The sequence below is a fragment of the Jaculus jaculus genome, chromosome 16 (assembly GCF_020740685.1).
Source record: "Jaculus jaculus isolate mJacJac1 chromosome 16, mJacJac1.mat.Y.cur, whole genome shotgun sequence".
Lineage (NCBI taxonomy): Eukaryota > Metazoa > Chordata > Mammalia > Rodentia > Dipodidae > Jaculus > Jaculus jaculus.
The window spans coordinates 9,884,920-9,911,917 of NC_059117.1; the positions used below are offsets into that span (position 1 = coordinate 9,884,920).

General features: G+C 45.3%; 1 protein-coding gene across 11 annotated transcripts in view; it reads right to left on the reverse strand.

The window, feature by feature from the left end:
- Ikzf1 (IKAROS family zinc finger 1) overlaps window positions 1-26,998 on the reverse strand; it is a 100,436-nt gene that overhangs the window by 61,977 nt on the left and 11,461 nt on the right. For 10 of the 11 annotated variants that reach the window (XM_045135464.1, XM_045135470.1, XM_045135469.1 and 7 more), the window contains exons 2-3: window positions 21,420-21,473; window positions 11,185-11,301 (exon numbers count right to left, since the gene is read on the reverse strand). In XM_045135464.1, the coding sequence (XP_044991399.1) occupies window positions 11,185-11,301; window positions 21,420-21,459 (157 nt within the window). In that variant the 5' untranslated portion in view covers window positions 21,460-21,473. Of the gene's footprint in view, window positions 1-11,184; window positions 11,302-17,368; window positions 17,401-21,419; window positions 21,474-26,998 lie in introns of those variants that run through there. The other variant, XM_045135467.1, reaches the window with a different exon arrangement.

The following is a 26,998-nucleotide window of genomic DNA, read 5'->3' on the forward strand; positions in this document are numbered from 1 at the left end:
TAGGTAACATATTAATGCAATTAAGACAAATCTTGCTTCTTGTAAAATCTTTAAACCAATATAACAAAATAATGGTACCTCATAAACATGACCCAGAACCCTTTTACAATAATACTCTCTCCCTCACTACAAAGAACTAAAGGCCAGAAAACCTTGATGCTCATCAAATCCACAGAGTTCAGTTGTTCCAACAGTTCCTATTTGTAATACCAAGAGTCACTGGGAACCAGTTTTTGTGTGACAATTTTTATCTGCGCTTTCCTGTCCATCAGCCCTCTCCAACAGCCTCACTCCTTCGTCATCCCCCACACAGCACACAGACACAGCGATCTGCAAGACGTCCTGCGTTCAGGTCACCTTTGCGTCATATGTGTCAACATATGAAACATTGCACTAAGTACACTGTGAAGGCGGAAACAAAACTAAAATAACAAAAAGTTCTACCGAAGTGTGGTGGCACACATCTTTAGTTCCAGCTCTGGGGATGCTGAGATAGGAGGATAGCTGTGAGTTGGAGGCCAAACTAGAGCTACATAGTGAGATTTAGGTAAGCCTGGACTGAAGTGAAACTCTACCTCAACAAACAACAACAACAACAAAAAACACCAAGCAAATTAATAAAAACATTTAAAAAATCCCAAAAGTTCTAACTTGTAGCATTTGCCATTGCTTGTGATGTAAATGGTTGATTTCCACTGCTAATAGTTTAATAGCAGCCTGGCAAAATTAATGCACTCACAGCAGCTAGATAATCCTAGAGGGCTCCCTACTAAACTTCTGAGTTCTCTCTAGGTTTCTGTTATCCCACAAATCCTAACAGGCAAAGGGCTTTAAATTCTGACCATATCTGTGGTCATTTGTGATGTGTGGTTCCTGCCAAGACCTTGAAGAAACTGAGCTTATCTGGTGGAAGGGAGTAGCGAGCAGCTGACCACATAAGGCCTCCTGCGGACCGCTTCCCTCCTCCCGCATGGGCCTGCACGCAGGGCTTCTGTGCAAACTTGAAGGGCAATGTTAGCGTTTGGCGTCTCTGTTTAAACCTTTCTACTTTTGCATAAAAGGAAGAGAAGTTTTTTTTAATTTTTTTCTCTAGGTTAAATTTACACTTCCCAAATCAGAAAAATGTCCTAACCAGCTAGTAGGACAGGTGGCAACTGGCAGCCGCAGCACAAAACCCACGTGTGTGCGCTTTTTCCACTTCTTTCTGAAACCCCTTGTAGAAGGAAAGTTAGCAGAGTGTCAGTTGGTTATTTTACATATGGAGGTAACAATTCTTTCAACACAGAGAGAACAAAGAAGAAAATAACACTGAGAAAAAAAAAAACAAAAAACAAAAAAAAAACACCAGAAACAGAATTTGGTATTTGTCTATCCACTCTGAAGCGCTTTACATCTTGGAATCTTATTTCACAGTAAACTGGGAGGGATGATCCTGAATTTTTATTGTAAGACTAAAGTGAAAGTAAGCTTAATACTGGGTTTTGTTTATAAAAGTAAACCACGTTCTGTAGTTAACCTGGACTATTGGAGATACAAAGTAAAAGTTGGAAGAATGGTTAGAAATTTTCAACTTTTTCTGGTCCAGTTTGCTTATAGCTATTCTGTTAACTTGTATTTAAGTTTCTGGAACATTACTATCACAATAAAATCTTAATCAGCCCCAAACTGCTGGTGTGAACTCACAAAGCTCTCCTGTGTGGGAGGTAGTGAGCGAAGTGGGGATGGGCAGGTCATTTTCTTACCTGGGAGGTGTGTGGAGATAGCTCAGTGACCTGGGGGGGGGGCACCACTGGTGATGTAGGTACATAAGCATACTCTAGTGGAGGCACATAAATGACCATTTGCCCCAAATACTAGTTGGACCACTGTGACGCATTGACCCACCATAATGAAGATATCACCCAAGTGTCTTCTCAACTTCACGTCCCCTCTCCTACCCTTGAAAGGTAGCACCGTTATTCCTTCTGTTCACTCCTTACATGTTTCTGGGACAGTGCCTGCTACAGCGGGGCACAACAGGGAGAAATCAGAACTGGCTGGTTATCTGTGGGGACAGCTAGAAAGAAAACGAGTGGCCCAGGAAGCTGTCTGCCTAAGGCTTTCTCTGCAGTGATCCAAAAGAAAGGAGTCCAACTGCCTGCCCTGACACTCTTCTTAGCTCTGAATCTGCGTTCTCCTCTAGGTCCTTCCTATTGTGTTTCAAACATTATTCTCCTCCCACAAGATCATCTTGGTAGTCCTCCACCTCCCCACCCCACCATTTCTCCCTCAGCCCCAGAGACTGCTCTTCTGGCCCAGGGCTCACTGGTCAGCTCTCCTTGGCAGGATGGTTTATTTTTGAGAAATGCACATGACCCCTAAACCCTCCTTGAAAGGTAACTCCCACCCACCTTTGACTCCCTTCACCTTTAGTATATCTCTCATGTGGCTTTCCTTGCTGTATTTCTTTCTAGAAATAATCATATAGCTGCCTAAAAGGCTATAATAAAAGTCCTTTTCTCACTTCATTGGGAACCAACTAGTGTGTTCTCTGTCCTTTTGGCTTTCTTTCCTAAACAATTAAAGGCTATTGTTCCCTAAGACTCCCCAAGTGTCTCTGAGGTTTCCCTCCCCTATCCCTTCCCAGCTGACCTCCCTCCATAGCTGGAATGAACGGCCTCTGCCTCTTTCATCCACGCGTTCTAATTAGTTCATTAGCTAGAAACCACCACTGGATCTCATCTTATTGTGGCTTCATACTCTCTGGATTGCTGAACAGAATCTCTGTTGCCCTAGTCACCATGGGGAAGTATGGTCACTTCACCCAGGAGCTCACGTCAAGCAGTGGACAGGTACCGTCTCTGTGTGACCTCTCTTCCTCTCCCACAGTGCCTCAAGGCACAGGTGCATATAATGTTTCAAGGGGACAGAGGTCTTCCACCTGGACCGTCTGCGGAGTGAGCGTCGACACGCAGGTTTGCTGGAGCTCCACCCTAGAGCAACACCTCTGCATGGCTGCCTTCTCAAGCTCTTGCACACGCAGAGCGGGCTGCTGCGGCCCTCTGACACCTCTGCTCCTTTGCAGCCTTCCTACATTCCCTCACTCTTCTACCCCTCACTCTTCTACAGTCAAAATAGGGTTCGCTCTCATTCCCCAAACTTCAGCTACTGTACCCGCCTCTTATACTCGCTCCGCACTACACCCCGTAACCCCAGTTAGGGCAATTCTGCCTTGTTCTTGTTCTTGAAGAAAACACTGTACACTCCCTGAGATGTTCATCTTGGCATTACTGTTAGCCCCCAGCTTGCAGCTGTGAAAGGTTTTAAGGCCTTGGCTGCACCCATCTCTCACAGAGAAGGAATACTGCGGGGATTGGATGGGATTGCCTTGTCCCTGGAGGGTAAGAGACTCTAAAAGTGGGACAACGCTAGAAGCCGACATGAACATCCATGCAGATACTAAAATGGATTCAGCAGGAGAGCTGGAGTGGGATTATACCTTGCACCCACATGGCTCTGCTTTGGGTCAGAAATTTGATAAATTTCAGGGCTTTGTGGTCACTAGTCTCCAAATAGGGACAGAATGGCCCTTGTGTTCAGGAAGAGACCAGCACAAGTGTGAAGCTGTGGTCTTCCCACCTTTCTATCATCAGCACACTGATCATCCTGTGTCCTCACCAGAGTCCGGTAGAGAGGCCTGGGCTCCTTGCACCCAGGAGTTACTACTGTTGCCCCAGACAGGAAGGGTAGCAGGACCCTGTCACAGACCTGGCACTGCCCTCTGCATTAGAACGGGGAGGCAGCAGGATTCGTGGTAGGTTCGGGGTCAGGGCTTCTACACCAGGTCACCTACGCACAGGGATTTTAGGAACTTGTCCATCTAATCCTCATGACGCGTGAATATCTGACCTCCATCAATGGAACATGAAGACCACAAGCATGTGAGCAGCATGAACTCGGGCCTGAGCCCACTCCAGTGCCCTCCCTGCACCCACAGGGGTCACGGAGATGTGAGCCCGTCGATCGCAAGCACAGAGTTATTATAGCAACTGTAGGCCGGGGAGCCAGATGAACCCAGGCACTCCACACACCTGCAAGCTGCCAGCTGAGAGCTTCTCTAAGAGGAGAGCTGTGCTGCACTACACCACACACACCACACACTCACACCACACTCACACTCACCACACACACGCACCACACACACTCACCACACACACACACCATACACACCACACACTCACACCACACTCACACTCACCACACACACACCACACACTCACACTCACCACACACACACCACACACACCACACACTCACACCACACTCACACTCACCACACACACACCACACACTCACACCACACCCACACACACCACACACTCACACCACACTCATACCACACTCATACTCACCATACACACACACCACACACTCACACCACACTCATACTCACCATACACACACACCACACACTCACACCACACTCATACTCACCATACACACACACCACACACTCACACCACACTCACACCACACTCATACTCACCATACACACACACCACACACTCACACCACACTCACACTCACCATACACACATCACACACACCACACACACACTCACCATACACACACATGCACACACACACACACACACCACACTCACCATACACACACACCACATACACCACTCACACTCACCATATACACACACACCACACACACACTCACACTCACCATACACACACACTCTCACACCACACACTCACCACACACATCACACACACACATACTCACCATATGCACACACTCACACACACACTTACCATAACACACACTCACACCACACACATACCATACACACACTCACCATACACACCACACACACACACTCACCACACACACCACATACACACCATACACACACACACCACACTCAACACACACACTCACCATACACACACCATACACACATCACACACACCACACACACACTCACACACTCACCACACACACCACACACACTCACCATACACACACACGCTCACACCACACCCTTACCACACACACATACTCACCATACACACACACCATACACACATCACACATACCACACACACACACCATACACACATACACCACACACACTCATACCACACACACACACTCACCATACACACACATGCACCACACATACCACACACACACACTCATCATACACACACACACACACCACACACTCACACCACACATGTCAAAAACAAGCCACAAACATATGCACTATACACATAGCACACACACCACAACACATACAAACCATATATTTACCACACACATCACAAACATGTCACAAAATAGACACATCACAAATACATACCACATACATACTACACATTGTACATGGACATCACAGCATGATACGTACATACACACACCACACATACCATGTCAAGGACATATGTACATACAACACACGCACTTACATACACATACATCACACAAATACACACACAAGCCACGCACACCACATATGCCACATACATATTCCACATCCACAGTACCTGCAAACATATCATATACTAAGTGTCTATGCCACATGCACTCACAACACGATTATACACCCTGCACATGCACCACACAGTATGTTTTATATACTCTCCATGTGCCTATGTACACATCACACACATACACACATGCATGGACAAATGCTCCACATATTCATACACATATACCACATGCACAAAACTGTACACATACATCCATTCATCACACAGACATCCACACCTCTAACACACACACACACATGTGACATCCACATATACCCAATGCACACAGAAACAAGTGTGCACTTCCCATGAATGGACATATATCAGTTTCAGTGTCTTCTAGGGAATGTCCTTAGATTTCTGCTGCCTCGTCTCCCCTGTCCATACCCAAACCCAGACCAGATGGTATCTGATGCAGCACACTCTGGTGTGCCCAAGCTGCCAGGAAGCTCTGTGACGATTACTGTCACCCCAAACTTTTGTACTGGCTTAAAAACTAAGGCCATTATAAAGGGAAAAGGACATGTGGGAAATCAGTCATTTTTGCTCTGTATGCGAAGGGAAGCAAGGCATGTGCCACACAGGAGTCTCCTGGGCTGTTCCTACAAAGACTGAGAAGGTGGGGAAATTATTGTAATGCCACTATCTCATGATTTGTCCAATTCCTGGAGAAGGAATACTTCCCAACTATCTGGGACATGCCCATGGGTCAATATATTCTGCCTTTTCAAGGCATTCCAGAACAAGGGACAGTAAACCGCTCAATGAATAATGCAGAGGTTTTAGCATCGGTCCTTGTAGAAACCACAGCACAATCATTCTAAAAAGGAGCAAGGAACTCAAAAGCAAAGCGCAAGAGAATCCGGACGACCTGCTTGCCGTCAGTCATCCTCAAAGAGCAGCCCTGCGAAGGCAGCAAGCGCCTCTTGGAGTTGGCAGACATGGCCTGCTCCTCCCTCAGCACCCCAGAGGTTGCTGCAGCTCCTGCTCTGATGCTGCCAGATAAGGCTTCTCCCAAACCCAAGTGGGGTTTATCGCTTCAGAAGAGATGCACTGCGCAGATAAAACAACTTCCTCTAGCTGCTGATTAGATAAGCAGGCTCACATCCGTACTCTAACCCACTGCCCGCTTTCCAGCCAGGCTTGCTGTCTCTTCTCACCCTGAAAAAGTCCTCTCTTTCCTCTCACAGGCCCAAGAGAAGCCTCGCAGCTACTATCTACGCCCAGGTCCCCCCTGGCCCCTGCTAAGACTGACCACACACAGCAGGAAGGAGGGAGGGGGAGAGTGAGGAGGAGCAACCATGAGCCAGGTGCTATGCAAGGCGTATGAAGATATCCCAGTGCCATCCATGTTCATCCATTAAATACTTTTCTAAATCACTAAAATGGGAGGCATTTGACATCAAAGCAATAAGTTAAAATACAGTATCATGAAAAATGAATATACACAATGAAAGTTGTTTTAAATATGAGTATCCTTATGGTTCCCAGCCCTGCACTCATGGGTGAGGTGGGAATTTCTTTTACCCCAATGGAATGAATTAAAAATTTTTTTTTGACATTCTTTATCTAGATTTTCCTCTTTCTGTCTTTTTTGACTTTGCTAGGAAGAATCACGCTCTGGCCCAAACAATCAACGTGAAGAGGGCCAGCTTAGCTTCTGCACTCTGGCCCCTGAATGCAGCCATGAGGACTCTCAGAGAAAGCAGGCTTCTCTCTTCGTGACTGTGGGAAGCCACTCAGGTGGGCAGATGCAAAGAAGCACGTTCTAGAACACATCGGGCATAGCAAAAGCCCTGCCCGTGTTCATTCAGCGCTACCTGACTGTGGAAGCCCTGTCTCCAGGTTAGTGCTAAGCAGGACTGTACACTGCTGGTCTCAGAGAGACTTGATGAGGTCCTGGTCAAGTTTCCAGAGTCAACCACCCCTCCAGCACCTGTTCTCCGGTGACTGCGCGAACTTGGGATTTCCCGAGGAGTCCTTGGCACTGTCAGTTTCAGACATGGGCACTCCAGAGGTTTCAGAGTTCACTCATTTTAAAGAGGCCCCTTCACAAACAAGCTACAGTCTCATTAAGTGACCACTCTGATGACTAACTCTCTCCTTGCCTGAAAGATCTCCTTTGGGTTTAAGTCAAATTCTTTAAACTGAACTTCCTTTGTTTCCTCTATTTGAGATTTTTTTAAAGGGGGGCAAAATAAGCATACTTGCCTTTCTTTGACTTCCGGCTGTCACCTGGTTCCCCATATTTATATGTGTCTAGGGACCCACAATGCCATTACAATTCTGGATACATCACTCAAGTGCGGAACCATTGTTTCAAATTCTGGGAGTGATGCAACACCAGTATAAGCTTCCGCCTCCCTCCATGGGATTAGCTGGCTTTTACTATTTCTTACCAATTAGTTTATTTCTCTGGTCTCTGGCTTTTCAGAAGCATGACTAGAGGTTGGGGAGCTGTCTCGGTGGGTAAAGTGCTTGCTACACAAACATGAGGAGCTGAATTCAGATTCCCAGCAGCCACATAAAACTCAGTGCTTGGTGGTGCACTATAAAATCGGAGCCCTGGGGAAGCAGAGATAGGGGATCCTTGGGTCTCTCTGGCTAGGTAGCCTAGCCAAACCAGTGAGTTCCAAATTTAGTGAGAGACCCTGTATCAAGGAACCTGGGGGAAGACAATGGAGGAAGACAACCAGTGTTGACCTCTGACCACCACACACATGTGAATGGTCACTCTCACACACATGCATATGTGAATTTGTACTTGCACACACATGTGTACAAATACATAAAAACATATGAACACCTATGCACATGCACATAACAAGCATGCCTGTCTCTTTCTTGTGTGTCCAGCTTTATGTGGGTACTGGGGAATTGAACCAGGGTCGTGAGGCTTTGTGGCAAATGCTTTAACTGCTGAGCCACCTCTCCAGCCCTGTGCCTGCCTTTCTAAGCAGTCTCACCTGCCCTTCCTTCCCCTGCCCTCTCCCACTCGGTAGCCTCTTGCCCTTTCTCCTGGGAATGGCCACAGTAAGAGCGTGCAGCCTTGACTTGAACTTGGGGCTGAAGACATCCAGGGACCATTAGTCTCCCCTTCAGCGTGGTCTTGCTGTAAGGAATTTTTCTTATTCCTGGCTGTTTTCAGTTTGCTTGTTTTATGGGTTAATTTTTATTTAATGATTTTCACTTCTGCCTTTGGTACTGCTATGCTATCTACTCTCCCAGTCACAGGGGAAACTGTATCAAGTCTTTATTCTCACGAGTTTGTACAATTTCCGTGTTGCACAAGTGTGTTCTTTTCCTGTCTTTCTAGCCTGCCTTCAGCAAGTATGCCTGCCTCACATAGCTTACAAAGCTACTCTGGAACATGTGATTTGTTTCCCTTGTGCTCTTAAGATGGGGAAACTGAGGCTCAGAGAGCAGGAGAGCAGAAGCTTTGCCTTCGGGGCCACAGCCAAGAGAAGGAGTCTTGTACTTGTCCCTTTTGAGACTGGTCCCCACCCTTCTGGGACCACGCTGCTCTTTTCCACCGCCGTGCCTATGGCTGGCTTCTTCCCGCCTCCTCTACACTTTCCTCCAGCCTTCCCTCTTCTCTCCTTCCTTTGCTCTTATGAGCTGCTCCCAAGGCAGTGTGATGAGAGCAGTCATGGAGTTGTTCATTTCATCTTCCTTATTTTTACGTCTTCCTTAATTTTTAAATTATATATATATATTTTTTGAGGCAGGATCTCACTCTAGTTCAGGCTGACCAGGATCTCACCCCATAGCCCAGGCTGGCCTGGAACTCATGGTGATCCTCCTAAGTGCTAAGGTTAAAGGTGTGCACCACCACACCTGGTTTTCACTCACTTTTTTAATGGCATTTCTCAGCGCTACCTATACACAGCTGGACTTAATGCTATCTACATCTCAAATGCCCAGCACAGTCTGTCCCGGCCCGAGGAGGCGGGTGGGCCGCTGTTGGGAATGCCTCTGGATGGTGCATGCGGCCGCAGGGCGTGCTCTCCTGAGCTCTGCCTTTCTGGCTGCTTCAGCGCCTGTCTCACATCTGCTTTTGTCCTCCGCTTTTGGTCTTAGCTTTCCTGGCAATTACTTCGTCGGCCTCCAGTTGCCCATGAGAAACCCTGGCTCCAAGGGGAAATGCACAGAGGGGCATCTGGGACTGAGCACTCCACATGGGATGCAAGGACGGTCTGGGGACCCATCAGTGCCAGCTGAGGCTGATCCTGCCCAGGGCTGAAGCCCACACTGCCAGTCACAGGGGCCAGATGCCTGCCTCGCTCATTTTGCTGGCACTAATGATAAGGATGTATTTATCTATACCAAAAGAAGTGGGTGTCTCCCTACTCTCCAGGAACTAGCCTGGCTTTCAATTCCCTAAAGCACGCCTAAGCCACGAGGTCATCCCGGAGCCTCCACAGCAGCTGTGGGATTTCAGGGCAAGTCCATCTTGGTCCCATGAAGATCAAACCCGCAGCCTGACCCTGAGGACTGGACTCTGTGGGTCACATGGTCAACAAATGATTTCTTCTGCCTCCCCGAGTCCTGTACTTAGTGAGGAGCATCTGCCCACTGCGTTTCATGCCATGAGGGAACCACACATATGTACTGCCACTGATTAAATTAAATTGGCCCTTTCATTTATGCTAATGTGCTTAAGAATGAACTTATATTAGTGGTGCAGTATGTAGCAACACCAGGATCACTTGCAAGAAACTGAAGACAACCTCAAAAGTAAACACATTAATTAAAAGAAAGCAGGTTGCCCGAATCACAATTTCGGGAGCCCTGCAGTAAGTAAGGGAACGTTCACATAGGACAGAGGAAATGATCCCGCCTACTTCACCACGTAGAATAGTCATTTCCTAATACAGAATCAAAATCCTCCTAACTATACATGTTCTCTGGAGTCATTTATTACCAAAAAGATTTAGCCACTGTCCTTGTTTATGCCATCAATTGGCTCAATGAAAGATATGTTTTAAAATAGAATCAAGGTCAACTTGTTTCAAAGACATGTGACGTGTTGCCTAGTTTGCATGAGGGTGCTCTATTGAGGACGGCCTGGGGGGCTTCTTCTGACCACCACTGACCCGTCTCTCGCTTCATACCAAGGCAGCCCTCAAGACTCTCCCTGTGTAAACAAATACTCTCAATGTCACGGCGTTATCATTTTACAAAAAGGAAAAGAGATATTCCAAGGAACTGGTGACTCATTTGCTCATGAGAACATGGGACAGTGGAATCAAAACCAGTCTTTTGTGTCTGAACTTGGGTTTAATTCTTACTACCATTGGACACTGGTAGCTTCCTGCATTTCTCCAAGCCTGTCTTCTTATAGTAAAATGCGAAATTCTAGAAAAATAGCCCTTAACAGTGGTGAAATCTTTAAATTTGGTACCCCTGCAAGGACCCTGAAATGGGGGAGCAGTGGCCACACACCCATGGCATGGTGACTGCTGCCTTCCTGACCTGTGCGTGCTCTTGTACACCAGGGGACCCCAAACTGCCATCTCTGTTGCACATTTGTTAATGTAACTGTCGAGGAGCAGCAATGGATAGAAACACTCACTGACTCACTTCCCTTAGTCCCTACCTTGGAAGGACTTAAGGAGCCAGGAGGTTGTGGCTGGAAGGATACCAGAATGACCCACTTACCCACACCTCGCTCGCTCTTAGAGTTCGGCTGGGCCCCAGAGGTGGAAAGGTCTTCTGGGACAGGCATGGGCTCATCCCCATCATCTGGCGTGTCACTGACAGGGGGACTCTCCTTCCCTGTGGAGATAAATGGGGGCTTGAGTTTTTGGTGGTTATCACCTGCAGGGAAACCCCTAGCGCCTGGGCTTCACTGTGGTCATGAGAGGGCAGTCTGAGGGGCTACTTAAACTAAATTAATGCTTCTCTATTGGGAGTAGCATCTGTTTTTATTTCTGAAAAAAAAAAGAATATCACTGCCTCCTCCCATAAATGAACACAAAACAATAGAGAAAAAACAGATATACAGAAGAGAAAAACCAAAATAAACACCCATAACAGCAGAGATTCCCAGTACTAAAACTACTACAAACTTATATATCTCAGATCACATGTGGCGAGGTTTTGTTTTTCAGAATAAGCCAGCTTTTAGACATTCTCATTAATATATTTTGGGGCTACAGAATGAGACAACTCTATCACACCCTCCAAGGCTCGGGGGCCATTGCAGAAGACGTGATGGAAGGAGACAAAGAAAGGAGAGAACTGTTTACAATCCCATCTTCCAGACACAAAATGGCCACAGCATTCACAGCCTCAGTGACTGACACTACCTACACAAGACCGGCATAGTAGGAGAGAGAAAACAATGGCATCAAGATAGAGCAGGGCCTAGATGCAAAGAAGGGATTCAGTGGAGTGGAGATAGGAGAGGAGGGGCAATGGAGGGTGTGGGAGGGGTGATTATGATCATGGTATAACACACACACACACACGTTGTCAATAAAACGTTCATTTTGTTATTTTATAATTTTTATGTACTTATTTGCAAGCAGAGAGAGAAGAGAGACAGACAGAGAGAATGGGTTTGCCAGGGCTTCCAGCCACTGCAAATGAACTCCAGATGCATACGCCACGTTGTGCATCTTGCTTTACATGGGTACTGGGCAATCAAACCTGGGTCATTAGGCTTTGCAGGCAATCACCTTAACCACTAAACCATCTCTCCATCCCCAATAAAAAATTTTATATGTACATACATCCATATGTGTGTGTGCTCATATATATGTGCTATCCATGATATCTTCACTTTATTTATTTAGCTAGCATGAATTCATGTTGCATGTAAGCATTTTTGCATGTGCGTAGACACACATACATGTAGGTACATGTGCATGTGTGTGGCCAGAGGTCAATGTCTAATGTCTCCTCAACCACTCTTCTCCTTATTCTTTGTGACAGTGTGTCTTGGCTACATGTAGAGCTCGTTAATGTGGCTGGGTTATCTAGCCAGTGAGGCCTAGTGATCACTGCCTCCCCAAGACTGGGACTGCAAGTGTGGACTGCCACACCTGGCGCTGCTTGTGGGTGCTGGGGATCCAAACTGAGTTCCTTTTGCAAAACAAGCATGTTACCTGCTAAGCCATCTCCTCAGCACCACAATTTTATTATAATGGGTACATTAAGATCTTTTCAATTTTTCTACTTTTGAGCCTATTTTTTTTTCTTTTTCTTTTTTTTTTTTTTTGGATTTTTGAGGTAGGGTCTCACTCTGGCCCAGGCTGACATGGAATTTACTATGTAGTTTCAGGGTGGCCTTGAACTTATGGCGATCCGTCTGTCTCTGCCTCCCGAGTGCTGGGATTAAGGGCATGTGCCACCGTGCCCAGCTTTATTTTTTCATTTTTTTTTTTTTTTTTTTTTTTTTTTTTTACTATTAAGCCATAATGTGATGAACATTCTACTAGCCAAATTTAGGATATATCCATAAAAATCATCATTATAAAAATCCCTAGAAATGTTATGGCTGTAAATGGCATGGGCATTTCTGAGGCTCTTCACATATTTTGAAAAAAGGTTTTCCCCATAAGGTGCTTCCCATTTACTCCTCACAAGCCTGCCTCCTTCCCCCTCATATGGGTTTATTTTACCGGCCACCGCTGGGTATTGTGCACACAACTCCACATGTCATTCACATTTAAGAGCTAGAGACTCAGCTGCTCACTTGTACCTACTCTGGCAAAGGAAAGACGCTTGGGGAGGGATAAAATGAGCTCTGTGGCTACTGCAGAACACTGCCCACCACATGCAAAGAAAGCATTAGCAGAGCTTTTCTTTAAAATGGAAGTGAAGGGCTGGAGAGATGGCTTAGGGATTAAGCACTTGCCTGTGAAGCCTAAGGACCCTGGTTCAAGGCTCAGTTCCCCAGAACCCACGTTAGCCAGATGCACAAGGGGGTGCACGTGTCTGGAGTTCGTTTGCAGTGGCTAGAAGCCCTGGTGAGCCCATTCTCTCTCTCTATGTGGCTCTTTCTCTCTCTCTCTCTGTCACTCTCAAATAAATAAAAATGAACAAAAAATTTTAAAAAATATATTAAAAAATGGGAATGAAATGCAGTCATACAAAGAATAGTCACATTTCCCAAAGTAGGATATGCTAACTGAAACTGTGTTTTTGAGAGTGCTGGGAATATTTTGACAAGATTAAAATTAAGTCTGCGGGCCAGAGAAATGGCTTAGCAATTAAGGCGTTTGCCTGCAAAGCCAAAGGACCCAGGTTCAACTCCCCAGGTCCCACATAAGCCAGAGGCACATGCATCTGGAGTTTATTTGCAGTGGCTTGAGGCCCTGGAATACCCATTCTCTTTCTCTGCCTCTCTTAAAAAAATTAAGTTTGGTCTGAACTTCTAGGAATGGAGAACTCTCTCCCAGTCTAAGGAACCAAAGTTTGGGAAACCATCACTAACTAGTAGAAAATGCCTCTTCCCCATTGATGCTGAAGCTCTCTCAGCTGCTGCCTCCCAGAGTTGAAATCAACAGACACAAACCCCAGGGGACACACAGCTAATGAGGACCAAGTCTGTGCAAAGCAGCCCACCACAGCTGCTTGGAGGAGACAGTTTGGCTGAGACCGAAAAAGATGGGCCAGACAAATGGCTATGGCTTGGACTGTGTGCCTGCTGAACTGCAACTGAGCCTCACAGGCAAAAATTACCTTCCTGTAGAGACCACCCCAGACGTTGGAGAGAGTGTGTACATAAAAAGTCTATGGTAGAATGACCTGGAAACATAGAGGGGTATGGGATGAAGTTTGGATCAACTTCCCATCAGAACAACAGTGTAGAAGATGGGCAAGACCAGTCAAATCATCCCCAATATATGGAGCAAGCTTTACTGGAATCTCTAAAATAGAATCTAACCTGTGCAGGCACTGGGGAATAGTGTTGCAATCTTTAGGAAGAAGACATCAAGATTTAATATTCCAGCTTTGCTGTAACTAGCACAATTGGCATATTTTCAGAAAGGACATTATTGGGTATATTTGGATAGCCAAAACAAGATAAATAGTTAAAGACAGAGCTAGAGTTTATGAATTTCCCAAGGAATAAAAATTAAAAAAAAAAACAAAGGTCAGAGAGATTGATTGAAAGTATTCATATTATGCTAAAGCCTTGAATGGACGCCTTGGTCAGCACTGTTTTCATTGCCCTAAACCGAAGCTCTGAAAAATAAGAGCAGCTGGACGTATGAGGTATGTGGTGTCATTTCTCGCGCCTGAAGGTGGATGCTTTCAATACACACACACACACACACACACACACACACACACACACACACACACACACATATATTTCGATATATATATATATATATATATATATGAGGTAATGGCCTAGAATAACAGTTTCCAAACTCTGAGGACTTTAGGGAAGTAGTCAACAGAATGCTACAGCAAAATAATGTTATGCAGAGCTCTTATAAAACAGTTCTTCTCTATAAAGCAGGACAACTTTGGGGTGGGAGGCTGGATGATCAGACACTCTGGCCTCTGTCTTCACAAAATGTGTAAAGCACCGCCACAGAGGTGCTGGTGAGGTGGCTGGCAACAGAGTCTCTAAGAAACTGGTACCAGATTCCACGTGGACAGAGAGCATGGGGCGTGCCTATGTGTCACTGATTGAATATGAGTGGGGGTGGACACTGAGAACTTAAAATGTTTCGACTTATTTTCTTCTGAAGATCTTTTCTCTAATAACTTTGGCGTCCTCTCTATGCTCCGTGTCCCTGTAGACGCCATGGCACAGGAGAACTGAGGGAGGTCAGAAAAGGTCAGGGCTTAGTTAATAAAAACATATTATACTTTCCATTCAAATCGGGCTTAAATGTATGACGTGTGGGTTTTCTTTTCTTTTCTTTTTCTTTCTTTTTTTTTTTTTTTTTGGTGAGGCAGGGTCTTACTGTAGCCCATGCTAACCTGGAACTCACTCTGTTGTCTCAGGTTGGCCTCAAATTCACAGTGATCCTACTACCTCTACCTCCAGAGTGCTGAGGTTAAAGGCATGCATCACCACATCTGGCCCTGTTTTATTTTTGAATACTTTTATTTATTTCAGAAACAGAGGCCTGGAGAATTGGCTTAGCAGTTAAGGCACTTGCTTGCAAAGCCTAAGGACCTAGATTAAATTCCCAAGGGCCCACATAAGACAGATGTACAAGGTGGCACATGTACCTGTAGTTTGTTTGTAGTGGCTAGAAGGCCTGGTGTACCCATTGTCTTTCTCTCTCTCCCTGTCTCTGCTTCTCTCTCAAATAAATAAATAAACAATATTTTAAAAAGAGGGCTGGAGAGATGGCTTAGCAGTTAAGTGCTTGCCTGTGAAGCCTAAGGACCCCAGTGCAAGGCTCGACTCCCCAGGACCCACGTTAGCCAGATGCACAAGGGGGAGCATGCGTCTGGAGTTCGTTTGTAGTGGCTGGAGGCCCTGGCATGCCCATTCTCTCTCCCTCTCTCTGTCTGTCTCTTTCTGTCCCTCTTTGTCTCTCTCAAATAAATAAACAAAAAAAAAAATTTAAAAAGAGACAGAAAGAGAAAGAGAGAGAGAGAAAGGAAAGAGAGAGTATATGCACATACACCAGGCTTTTTTTGCTGTTGCAAACAAGCTTCAGATGCATGCACCTACCACTTTGTGCATTTGGCTTTACATGGGTACTGGGAGATCAAACCTGGGCTGGTAGGCTTTGCAAGCAAGCACCTTTAAGTGCTGAGCCATGTCCTCAGTGCAGTTGCCTGTGTTTTAAAGCTTGATTGATCCATCTATAGAGAACGACAGTAACTCTACATCTTATGGGTGATGCTTATAATAGGCAGGCTTAGCAATTCCATTTAGCACAAGTCCTCTGATTAAAAGGCCAGCTTGCCACTGTCCCTGATCTTATACCTTTGTATTTTCCTTTTTTTTTTTTTTCCTACATAAAGGAAAAAACATGTAATGAAAACAGTAGGGATCATGATTCTAAATATCATGGGTTAGACTGATCGATAGGAACTCTTGGTGTAGAAGAAACCACACAGGGAGAAGAGAGAATAAAAGATCAGTCTCAGTGTACAGAGGGCATGGAGGACATGAAGCAGAAGGCACCAAAGTTGGGTACATTCGCATGCCTGCCAAGAGCTTGGTATTAATTCAACCTTGCTTTGCCTTAGCTCACTGATGGTTTTTAAGAGCCCCTTCAATTTGCCTAAAAGCCCCAGTGTGAGTTGAGTTGTAGACATGTTAATCAGTCCGGTGAGGCTGTGTCCAGGGACCCATGTCATTTTACCGCTGAAAGATCTCCATGAGGAAAATTTACCATTTTGTGTAAAACTTCATGAAGGCAAAATAATTTTCATGTTGACTTTCAATATATTTGCCTCATTAACCATTTGAAATGCAAAACCATATGAAGATGAAAAATTCAGTAAAGCCAAACGCTGCCCTCCAAATGAGCACACTGGTTGATCTGGGTTGAAGCTCTGGTTTGACCAACTGCAGGGCTGACAGGAAGAAAAGATGGGTGAAACTGTAGAACTCCTTCCTCATGCACAAAGGAGGCTAAAACCTAGGGTTTGTCTCATTTAGGGGCTGTGGTGATGATGAAAACAATGAGGTAAATCTGTAAGCTTGCAGTATGCTCTGGCAAGCTGTGGTGTCTGACAGAAACACAGCACGTGCTTCACTTTCCTCGGGCAGCACGGGTGCTGAGGAGCACAGCAAAATCCACGAGAACTTAAAGTTGAATCGAATGGTTTCAAAGATCCAAATAAAATTTCATTCATTTAGAAAAAAACTTAAAAAATACTTTAAAATTATAGCTCAATTGATATTTACCTATTTCCTATGTTCCAGGCAAAGCACTGTCTATGAGATGCTTCTGTTGGCAAAATAGGGAATTTGTGTGATTATCAACTGCAAGTAAATTATTTCTCAAGTAAATTACAACTTACCCGGTGACGTTTTAGGATTTCCTCTCTCTCAGATTCGTGGGGTTTTAAAGAACATCTTTCTTTCTCCCTCTCTCCCTTCCCTCTTTCCTTCCTCTTCTTGTCTTTCAGACAGAGGGGGAGAGGGGAAGGGACAGAGGGGGAGGGAATGGACACACCAGAGCCTCTTGTTCCTGCAAATAAACTCCAGATACATGTGCCACTTTGTGCATCTGCCTTCTGTGGGTGCTGGGGAAACTGAAACCAGGCCATCAGGCTTTGCAAGCAAGCACCTTTAACTGTTGAGCCCTCTTTCTAGGCCATGAGTTTTTAATATATATAGTCACCTAAGGGAGCACTATTTATGGGGTGAATAGAACTGTGGACCCCAAACTAGCTTTCTGGAGAAGAGTAGACACCTGTACCCGAGAGTTGCATTAGGTTCATAGTCTATAGCCATCTCTGACTCCCTACTGGGACCCCTGGTCAGTTTCTCAGATTCTGAGTCTCATCTCCCTACAATTTGGAGACAACTGTATCATCTTTTGGGATTAGTGGAAAGGTAAACATGAAAAAAAAAAAAGGTTAGTGCAGTGTTTGTTTGTTTAATACTAAGTGCTCAGTCAATGTGATTTACTATGATTAACTAGGTAAAATACATCCATTGCTATTTAATATATATGAGGCTCCTTTTCCTAAGCATATTATGTATGTCTAGAGAGTGTGCATCTTGTAACCACGTTCCAACAAACACATTACAAATAGCATTAAGACAATAACCAATACACAGTTCAGGCTACAGGAGCCAGAAGAACCTCATAGACCCACTGGCCCATGTCCCAGCTGCTGCAGAAGACTCACCAAGATCCAAGAGGCACAAGCGTTGCCTCCAGCTACAGAGCTTGGTCAGCAGTGGACAGTGAGATGGTCTCTCAGCTCCGATACCCCACCTCTCCCAGAGACCTTTTCTTCAGAGCTAATCCAAAATCTAATGCATGTGCATAGTGAGTATTTTGGAAAGAGGGTTGATGAAGAATGACAGGAAAAAAAAATCACTGTACCTAAAAAGTCAGTCAGGCATGCCGCAAAGGAATGAACAAATAGTTTTAGCACTATTTCCTTCAACTTATCAAGAAACTTTTTACAACTGTGGATTTTAGTCCACAAACGACCTCTGCAAAATACTGTCCACATTTAGGATGTCTATAGCCCACAGGTGATATCAACGAGAGTACAGTCCACATTGAGGACAGGGAAGAAGCAACCAAGGCATGAATATTCTGTTTTCCAAGTATTTCACACTAGGGGGAAATCTTGTGAAATTGCTAATACTTGAATATCTTATTTTTTTTTTAAAGCAGATGATCAGCCGCGTGTGGTGGCGCACACCTTTAATCCCAGCACTTGGGAGGCAGAGGTAGCAGGATTGCTGAGTTAGAGACCACCCTAAGTCTACATGGTGAATTCCAGGTCAAATTGAGCTAGAGTGAGACCCTACCTCAAAAAACCAAAAATAAATAAATAGAAAATAAAAAGCAGATGATCAAGTAACTCAGAAAATGTCAACTACTATTTAGTCAAATGTGTATCATTCTCATGTAGTAAGCTTCAATTCTGAATGCCCAGTATTAGAAACTAAAAAACAATATTGAATTGCAGAAGCACCAAATTTAAGAAAGAGTGTCGCTCAATGCTTTTCTAAAACTGACACTCTAATAGTTCTAATCACAGTCAAGAACGATAAAGGTCTAGCAGGACTCAGTGGTTCCTCTGGGGTTACAAGAATGGCAGATAATTCCTTTGCTTCACATTGCCCTCACTTTGAAGAAATTTAAGTCATTTTTTTTTTTTTTTTTTTTTTTGAGGTATGGTCCCACTCTAGCTCAGGCTGACCTGGAATTCACTCTGTAGTCTCAGGGTGGCTTGAATTCACAGCAGTCCTTCTCTCCCTGCCTCGTGAGTGCTGAGATTAAAGGTGTGCGCCACCACACCTGGCTCTAGGTCAATTTTTTTTTTTTTTTAAGTAGGGAGGGGACATTTTCTCCAAGCCTTGAGTAAGGAGCCTGTCTTCCCAGCTATCCTCTTTTTAAAGATAGCCCACAATATATATTTGCCACAATTGTTAAGGGCAAAATGTACTTTCAGAAAATGAAGTTTTGTTAGTTTTAAAAGAAGATGAGAGATCAGAGTGCTGACTGTCATTGTAGGAAACATTTTAGAGAGAGCTTTCTAGGTCAAGGGACTAAGGCTTGTGTACCAGGTGAGTCTAGAAGGCTAGGTCTTTCCCATGAGCAGAGCCCATGATCCTTTCTTACTGTGTCTATCAGACCTTGTTTTCTAGGGTTTTAGAGAGAGGGCAGGGAAGCCAGATGTGAAGCTACAGTAAGCTAAACAACTTCTCCTTTTCATTTAACTGGTTTCTTTGTTTTACTCTGCTTCAGATAATTAAATACTGGAACATAAATTCAAATAACTCTGAAAAATAGGAGTTAACACATTGTATACATGCATGAAATTGTCGAAATGAAAATGAAAACAAAACCTCTTCCTCTTCCCCCCACTCACCCCCTTCCCTCCACCATCAGTCTTCTGAGAGAGTCCAGGTTAGTGAACACCCTCCCGAGATATCCTAGATGTACACAGAAGCATTCAAAAATGCGCGTGTGCACGTGTGTATAATTTATTTTCTTCGTACATATGGAACTGCGCTCTGTGTGCTTTTCCACTTTCATATACATTAGGATGTCGCTCCACATTTGCATACTAACATCGCCCTCACTTTGAAGAGCTCTCTCAACCAGTGCAGGGGCACACGGGAGTTTCTATGTGCCAACGACAGGGCTGCCAAGGGCAGGGGCCTGCTCCTGGCACCTGCGCATTCTTTCTACGAGAAGCTGCCTAACCTGAAGCTGTTAGGTTTTAGAACACAAACTTATGTGTTTTGCACGGATCAGGCAGACTTACAGACCACTTTTCACTTCTCCTAACTACAGGGGAGTATCTATATGGCACCATCTAAAAGCAGCCTTTCACTTTTTCTTTGCATCCTGGGAAATTTAAATCTGAAAGCTTCCAAAGCAAAGGAAGAGATCACAGGTTGGAGCAAGCAGACATTTATGACTTGCAGCAAATATATATCTGGCCAAATAAAACTTGGATGTGACTACCTTCCAGTGTGAGGGGAGTACCGCACACCCCATCTCTCCACAGGGACACTCCTTCCCCCCTCCCCCCGCCCAGCCAAATGCAAGGTCACAACCCATGGCGCAGCTCAGCCAACACACTGGTGCACTGACAGGCGGAAGCCAGGCTGCTGGGATCAGTGATACGCCTGGTGCCTGGCAAACAGAAATACTGAAAACGTCTTAGTCCAGGACGCCAGTGCTGCTTCGCAGTGCTTGCAGACGCAGGGCCAGGCCGCCATGGGCCTCAGGCACTGGTGCACGTGGAAGAGTCGCAGCCTGCTGCACCGGCAGGCGGCTCATCCATGGTGCTGCCCCACAGACAGCCTTGACCCTGTGACCGCCCCTCCACGGCCGGCGCTGTCCGGTCCCGGGTCAGTCCCGCTACTTGCACACTTAACAAACACTCAGACATGCTCAGTGGGCCTCTTCCTCCTCACGCTGCTGCTCCCGTCCTTGTCTCATCGTCTCTTCCCTGTCTTTTAGTGACCACCTTGGGCATGTGTTTGGTTTGGGCTCTAGTGGACAGGACTGCCACTGGTTTCCTGCAATGGGCAATGTATCTTTGATTCTTTCCAAATTGCTATCAGATGTAACACCAACAAAATTTTCATCTGGGAGGTTTTTCTCTTCTGGTTCTCAAACGGGGATGATCTATAAAAGTTAAAGCAAATACTGATACAAATTCCAACTGGGCCTTTCCTTTTGCAGAGCAGCCTCTGGCCCATCCTGAGCACAGCACTTGGACTTTGACACAAGTGTCACCTGAGGTCTCACCTGAAACTTGGGACATGTCTTGACTCTCATCAGCATCCATTGTCCTCAGGTTACCTGAGAAAGAGAGGAAGGGATTTTAGTCTAAAGGCAACGTAACGTCACACACACACACACACACACACACACACACACACACACACACACCCACGAAAGAGAAAGAGAGAGCGAGGGACACTAAGCTACTTAACAACAAGGTTATCTAGCAAGAATAATGCATTTTCCTCCTCATGTACTTGCTGCAGTATCAGACTGGCACAGACCTTGATCCTTTTAAAAACAGCATTACAAAGATTTATAAAAATATCATTACAAGCACAGGAGGACCAAATTTGTTATTTATTGTTAATTTCCTACCGCATAATAACCCAAAATGCAAACTGACTGCAACAAAATTAAGCAGAAAATTAAATGGCCCTGGGTCATTGTAGGCACAGAATTCATTCTCTTGGCTGATCCATAGTTATGTTCTTTCTAATTTACTGAGCATGCATCGATGAACCTTGAGTCAGCTTGGTGACACGCGTACAATCAGCAATCAAAAAACGAAGCAATTTGCTGAAGAATGTCTCATTTACCCAGGCAGAGCTGCATATCTGAGCAGCAACGCACCACCTCCATCAATAATGAATACACCTCCAGCCTCAGAGATGGGCACTTCTGCCTCATCCTTCCTTCCTGCTCATCCCTGGCTTCACACTCCACCAGCAATCTCGCATAGGGAGAACTGTGTTGACCACAATAACAAAACAAGCCAGGAGATGGCCCAAACCTCCTTCCTGGTCGACTGCTGGCTTCCAAGGCTGGTTCGAATCTACACACACCTACTGAAGAGGCTGCCCTTCAGTGGCCACAGTAAGTGTCCCTGTACTGCAGGCCACCACAAACAGCAGCGAGGGACCTAAAGGTTTATAGCAAAAAGAAAGACAGTGCTGTGTTTTGGATTTAGCCTCCAGGGCCACAACTCAAAGGTCTCATGTGCCCATGATGGATGATATCTGGTAGCTTTGGATAAGAACTCTGAAGCCAAAAAAATTCTCTAGTGACCTCAGTGACATCGGCTCGTTGTGCTCTGCTCAACAGCCTGTAGAAAAGGCCCTCTCTGCTAGCAAGCTCACGCTATTTACTGATTCTAAATCAGGTCTCTCTTTCTCCTCTTAGCTGCTCCTGTGTCTGTGGTTCAGATTTCTGGATATTAGCTGAGGCTTATTTTCAGCAGAGACCTGGAAAATAATGGAAGATTCAGGGCTTCACCTTGTGCAAACAGGGCGGAAGGGAGTTGTATGGGCGCAGTGATATATGTACATAGTTACATATAATTAGAGTATACGTATATAATCATATGTATGTATATATTATGTACAGTTGTATGAGTATATGCATGTCTATTTATATATGACATTTATATAATTACATATAGTTTTATCTTTAATATATTTGCGGCATTATGGATGGAACATGTATTTCAACTTCAATAATAGTAGTGCTACTCATATCTGGTAATAAAAATCAAGTCTGAATCCCAGGGTTAGGAAACCCAAACTTCCAAGAGAAGCCCCCACTGCTCTCTGGAGAATAGTGGGCTTACACACTGAAAGTCTCTCAAACAACTTTGCATATTCCCTTTTATCCAAACTGCTCTCACACTTGGTTGGAGATGCAGATGGAAGAGAAAACGAAGGAGAGTCTAGATCCATCGGTAAGACAAGAAGATAGCTGACTGCCTGCCATGAGACTTGCCACCACCCAGGAGAAATTTCAGAGGCAGCAACGTCATGAACACTGTTCTTAGTGCTAGCCCAACAACCAGCCCCAGAGTGATTGTGACAAAACCTGTCAAAGCAGAAATGCCTAGTTAAGAAATAAATAAAATAAAATATCAAAAAAGACATAAACTGGATGAAAAGGGGTTTTATCTGCTTTTGAGAAGTACTTCACTGGTCTAGGTTGTGTGCATTCCCAAGGCTGGTGGGAGTTTTGAGGACAGCAGATACCCAGGTCCACAGCTCACATATGCTTCAAGCGAAATGAAGGCCCAACATCCCAGAGATGAGTACAGAACCAACATAAACGTGGCCAGAAATCAGGTGTCCAGAGTCCCACACCCTTTTCGTGTGAAAAGGCAAACTGTTGAGTCGTCAGAAACTGTCAATAAGACACAGAAGCAGGACTCACAGGCAGCCTAGCTGGCCTCTGGTTGTATGGCGCTCATGTGAGAACTAAGACCTTAGTCCTGTAGGTTTCTGGAGGTGAGTTCAGGGTTTTGGTGTGACAGATCACATATTCTAAGATGTCCCAGGTTGGAGGGTGAAGCAGACAGAACTCAAATCATGTCAACAATAACTCCAACACACATTTTTTTGTGGTATGGACTTTGAACTTCCTGTTACATGAATGAGAGTTTTTATAAGTTTTTCAAGAGGTAAGAAAATGTTTGTAAGTTCCAATACTGAGAACAAATACTTTATTTTTTTTGTCCTGTGTTTTTCACAGAATAGAGCACTAAATATAAATCCCAAATGCATTGTTCGAAACGTTTTCTATTTTTTAAAAAGATTTTTTACTTGAATTTATTAGAGACAGAGAGAGAGAGAGAGAGAGAGAGAGAGGGAGGGAGGGAGGGAGAGAATTGGCATGCCAGGGCCTCTAGCCACTGCAAACAAACTCAAGATGTATGTGCCACCATGTGCATCTGGCTTACATGAGACCAGGAGAATTGAACATGGGTACTTAGGCTTCACAGGCATGTGCCTTAACTGCTAAACCATCTCTCTAGCCCTGTAATGTTTTTTTAATAACTATTTTTATTTAACTAACATGCATCATTACCACCTTCACTGCTGAATGTACTATGCACTGACTTAACTGAAACACTCGATAGTAAAACACTCATGCAGCTTCCAGAGGTTCCTCAGGGCTTTAGGTGGCCATCTCACAAAGACAATGCTGTGTCTGTGGGAGGGAGCTGGTGGAATGAGGCAGGTGAGCCACACACAGCGTCCTGGAACAGGTTCAGTCTGAGCACACTGGGGACAGCAGTGCAAGCCAGTAGCCTCAGAGCTCTACCTCTAAGCATGGGCCACTGAACAGTAGACACTGCCAGCCCCCTTTCACGGACTCTGGTGATACAATCCATCTAGCTTCTATTTTAAGAACATTTTCAACCCCACCCTCACTGGACTTGTGACCAGTGCAGTTGCTTGGGGGCTGGGCTCAGAAGTATCCCTTGCTTGGTGTGCAGTTCAGCCACCATCACCACTTTCAAATGCTTAATATTGCTCAGCTTGAGGCTAGAGCTTCAGTCAGCACTGTGTCTTGTGAGTTCTGTGGTCTGACCTACCTGACAACACTGGGGTGACCTAACATGCTTCCCCAAACTTCCTCAAACTCTAAATTTGCATCTCTTAGGAAGAAAAGCCTTGACTCTGTCATAAAAATAACTGCTGTTAGCTAATGAGCATTAAATAAATAAATAAAATAATAGCAGAGGGAGGAGGAGATACAATTGCTCTCTTCCAAGGCACAGCTTACAAAGGCCATCCCTGAGTGTCCTTAACACCCCACCTAGTCCCTGGAAACCAGATGCTGAACCCCTCTCCTCCCATGTGGCAGCAATGTAGACTTTCAGGCAGGAAGTGGAATTTAAACTAAAAAGTATTCATATCCAATAACAGGAGTTAATACAAACAAAAACAAATTAATGGTCTGTTTGCCCAAACTTTCATCCAATTGAAAAGTCAAGATCATTAGGCTTGGAAAGGGAGATGCCCAGAAGAATAAGGATTTATGAGAAAATACTGTGACGCTCCGTGTTGCATGGGAACCACCGACAATCTCAGGTAAAGGCTGACCCAGCGGACAGGAGGAAACGCCGTTGCTGGTGGACAGCTTTCACCTGTGCCACTCTTCTAAACAAGAATGCTTTTATTGTTTCCTTGCAGCAAGCAGCTCTGAATCTTGCACAAGGGGAAGCAGATGCAGAGATAAGTGCAGGCCAGTGTGACAGAGGCTGTTCAAGGCTGGCTCCCCAAGACAGCAGGCAGGGAAGCTTCTGGCGAGCCCCGCTCCCCCTCCAGTTCTCTCCCTTCCTGGCTCCTCCATCTCTCTCCTCCCTTCTCCCTCTCCCGGTCACTCCCTCCCTTCTCTGCCACTGCGTCTCGACTCCTTGCTCCTGACTGAACAGGTACCATCAGGTCTTATTTCTTTGGTTCAATTAGGAGAGGTAAGAATATGAGGGAAGAGGTGGCAAGCTTGGAAACAGACTGGCAGACAGTACAGGGTCCCTTCTCTCTGGGGACCAGACAGCGCAGCCACGACCAAAAGCTTCTATAGGCCTTGGGAGCCTGGCGAGGGCGGGGCCGGCACCATAATTCAATGAGTACTCTTTCTGATCTAGGCTTTTCCTCTTGACGCTGTGGCCAGGCTGGAACCTGACTAGCTCCTGGGAGAAGTAACCAACAGCCCTGGGCTGTTATGGCCTACAGGTGAGCAGGCAAGCCAGTCTTCCTCGGTGTGTTCCCATTTCCAACTTGTAGCCCAGAGGAGGCTCTCTGGAGGCCAGGACGCCAACAGCAGGGCCAGGGGAGGCCTCGGACCTTCCTCCAGCTTCCTCCAGCGAGCAGCTCTCCCCATGGGGCGTACTGTAAAGCAGCGGCTCTTAGAGGAGTCTGAGTCCCGATTAATGAGGCAAAATCAAAAGCCAGACATCTACCGAGAACTCAACTATCTTGCAGCTGCTCACACGTGCGGTTAACAGAGAGCTGCTACGCTTGCTGTAGGCAGGACTGACGGCCAGCTAAGCAGTCCTTCACTGAGCTACACCGTACTTCCTCCACATGCTGTAGAAACTGGCTCCTGAGACTAACACCACTGGCTTGTACCATCTTTTGTTTGTTTTAGCCCCTTCCTGCCTTGAGATGGTCTGGCTACTCCTGTTCAGTAGTAGCGCTTTGGGAGGACCTTTGAGGAGTTTATAAATGACAACAAAGGGAATAGCGTCAGCACCAGCTAGCTCGCTACCACTCCTACCCGGAAAGACTTCATAGCCCAGTGCAGCAGTCACAAAACCGAACGTCTGATAGATGAAGAGCACATAGATGCCCCTGATATTCGGCTAGGGACTAAGTCTGTCTTTTATAATACTCTGTAGCCATGACAAACTTCATCACAGAATTTCTACAGCATAAATTCTGATCATTTAGTTAAATATACAGTCCTGGTATTTTTTCTCCCTGATAGGTGAAGCTGCCCCAGGAATATTTTGGGGCTATCTTTGTAAATACCAATGCTTATTTTGAATGTGTGTGTGTGTGTGTGTGTTGGGAGCGAGGGGGCTGGGGAGTGGGCCAAGCATATAATCTATTAAAAAAGCCTCAGGTCACAAACCTATTTAATAAAACACATTAGCCCTGTGAAAGACACATCCTTTCATCCATACACTTAAAGTTTTATTTTTGTAAATCTATCATATCACTGCGAGTTACAGTCTATCTAAAAAAAGGAAGTGTTGCGAGAGAAAGACAAGGCAATATGTAAAGTCCTCCTGTCTGGTCAAAGAGACCTTTTAGGCTGGTGTAACAATT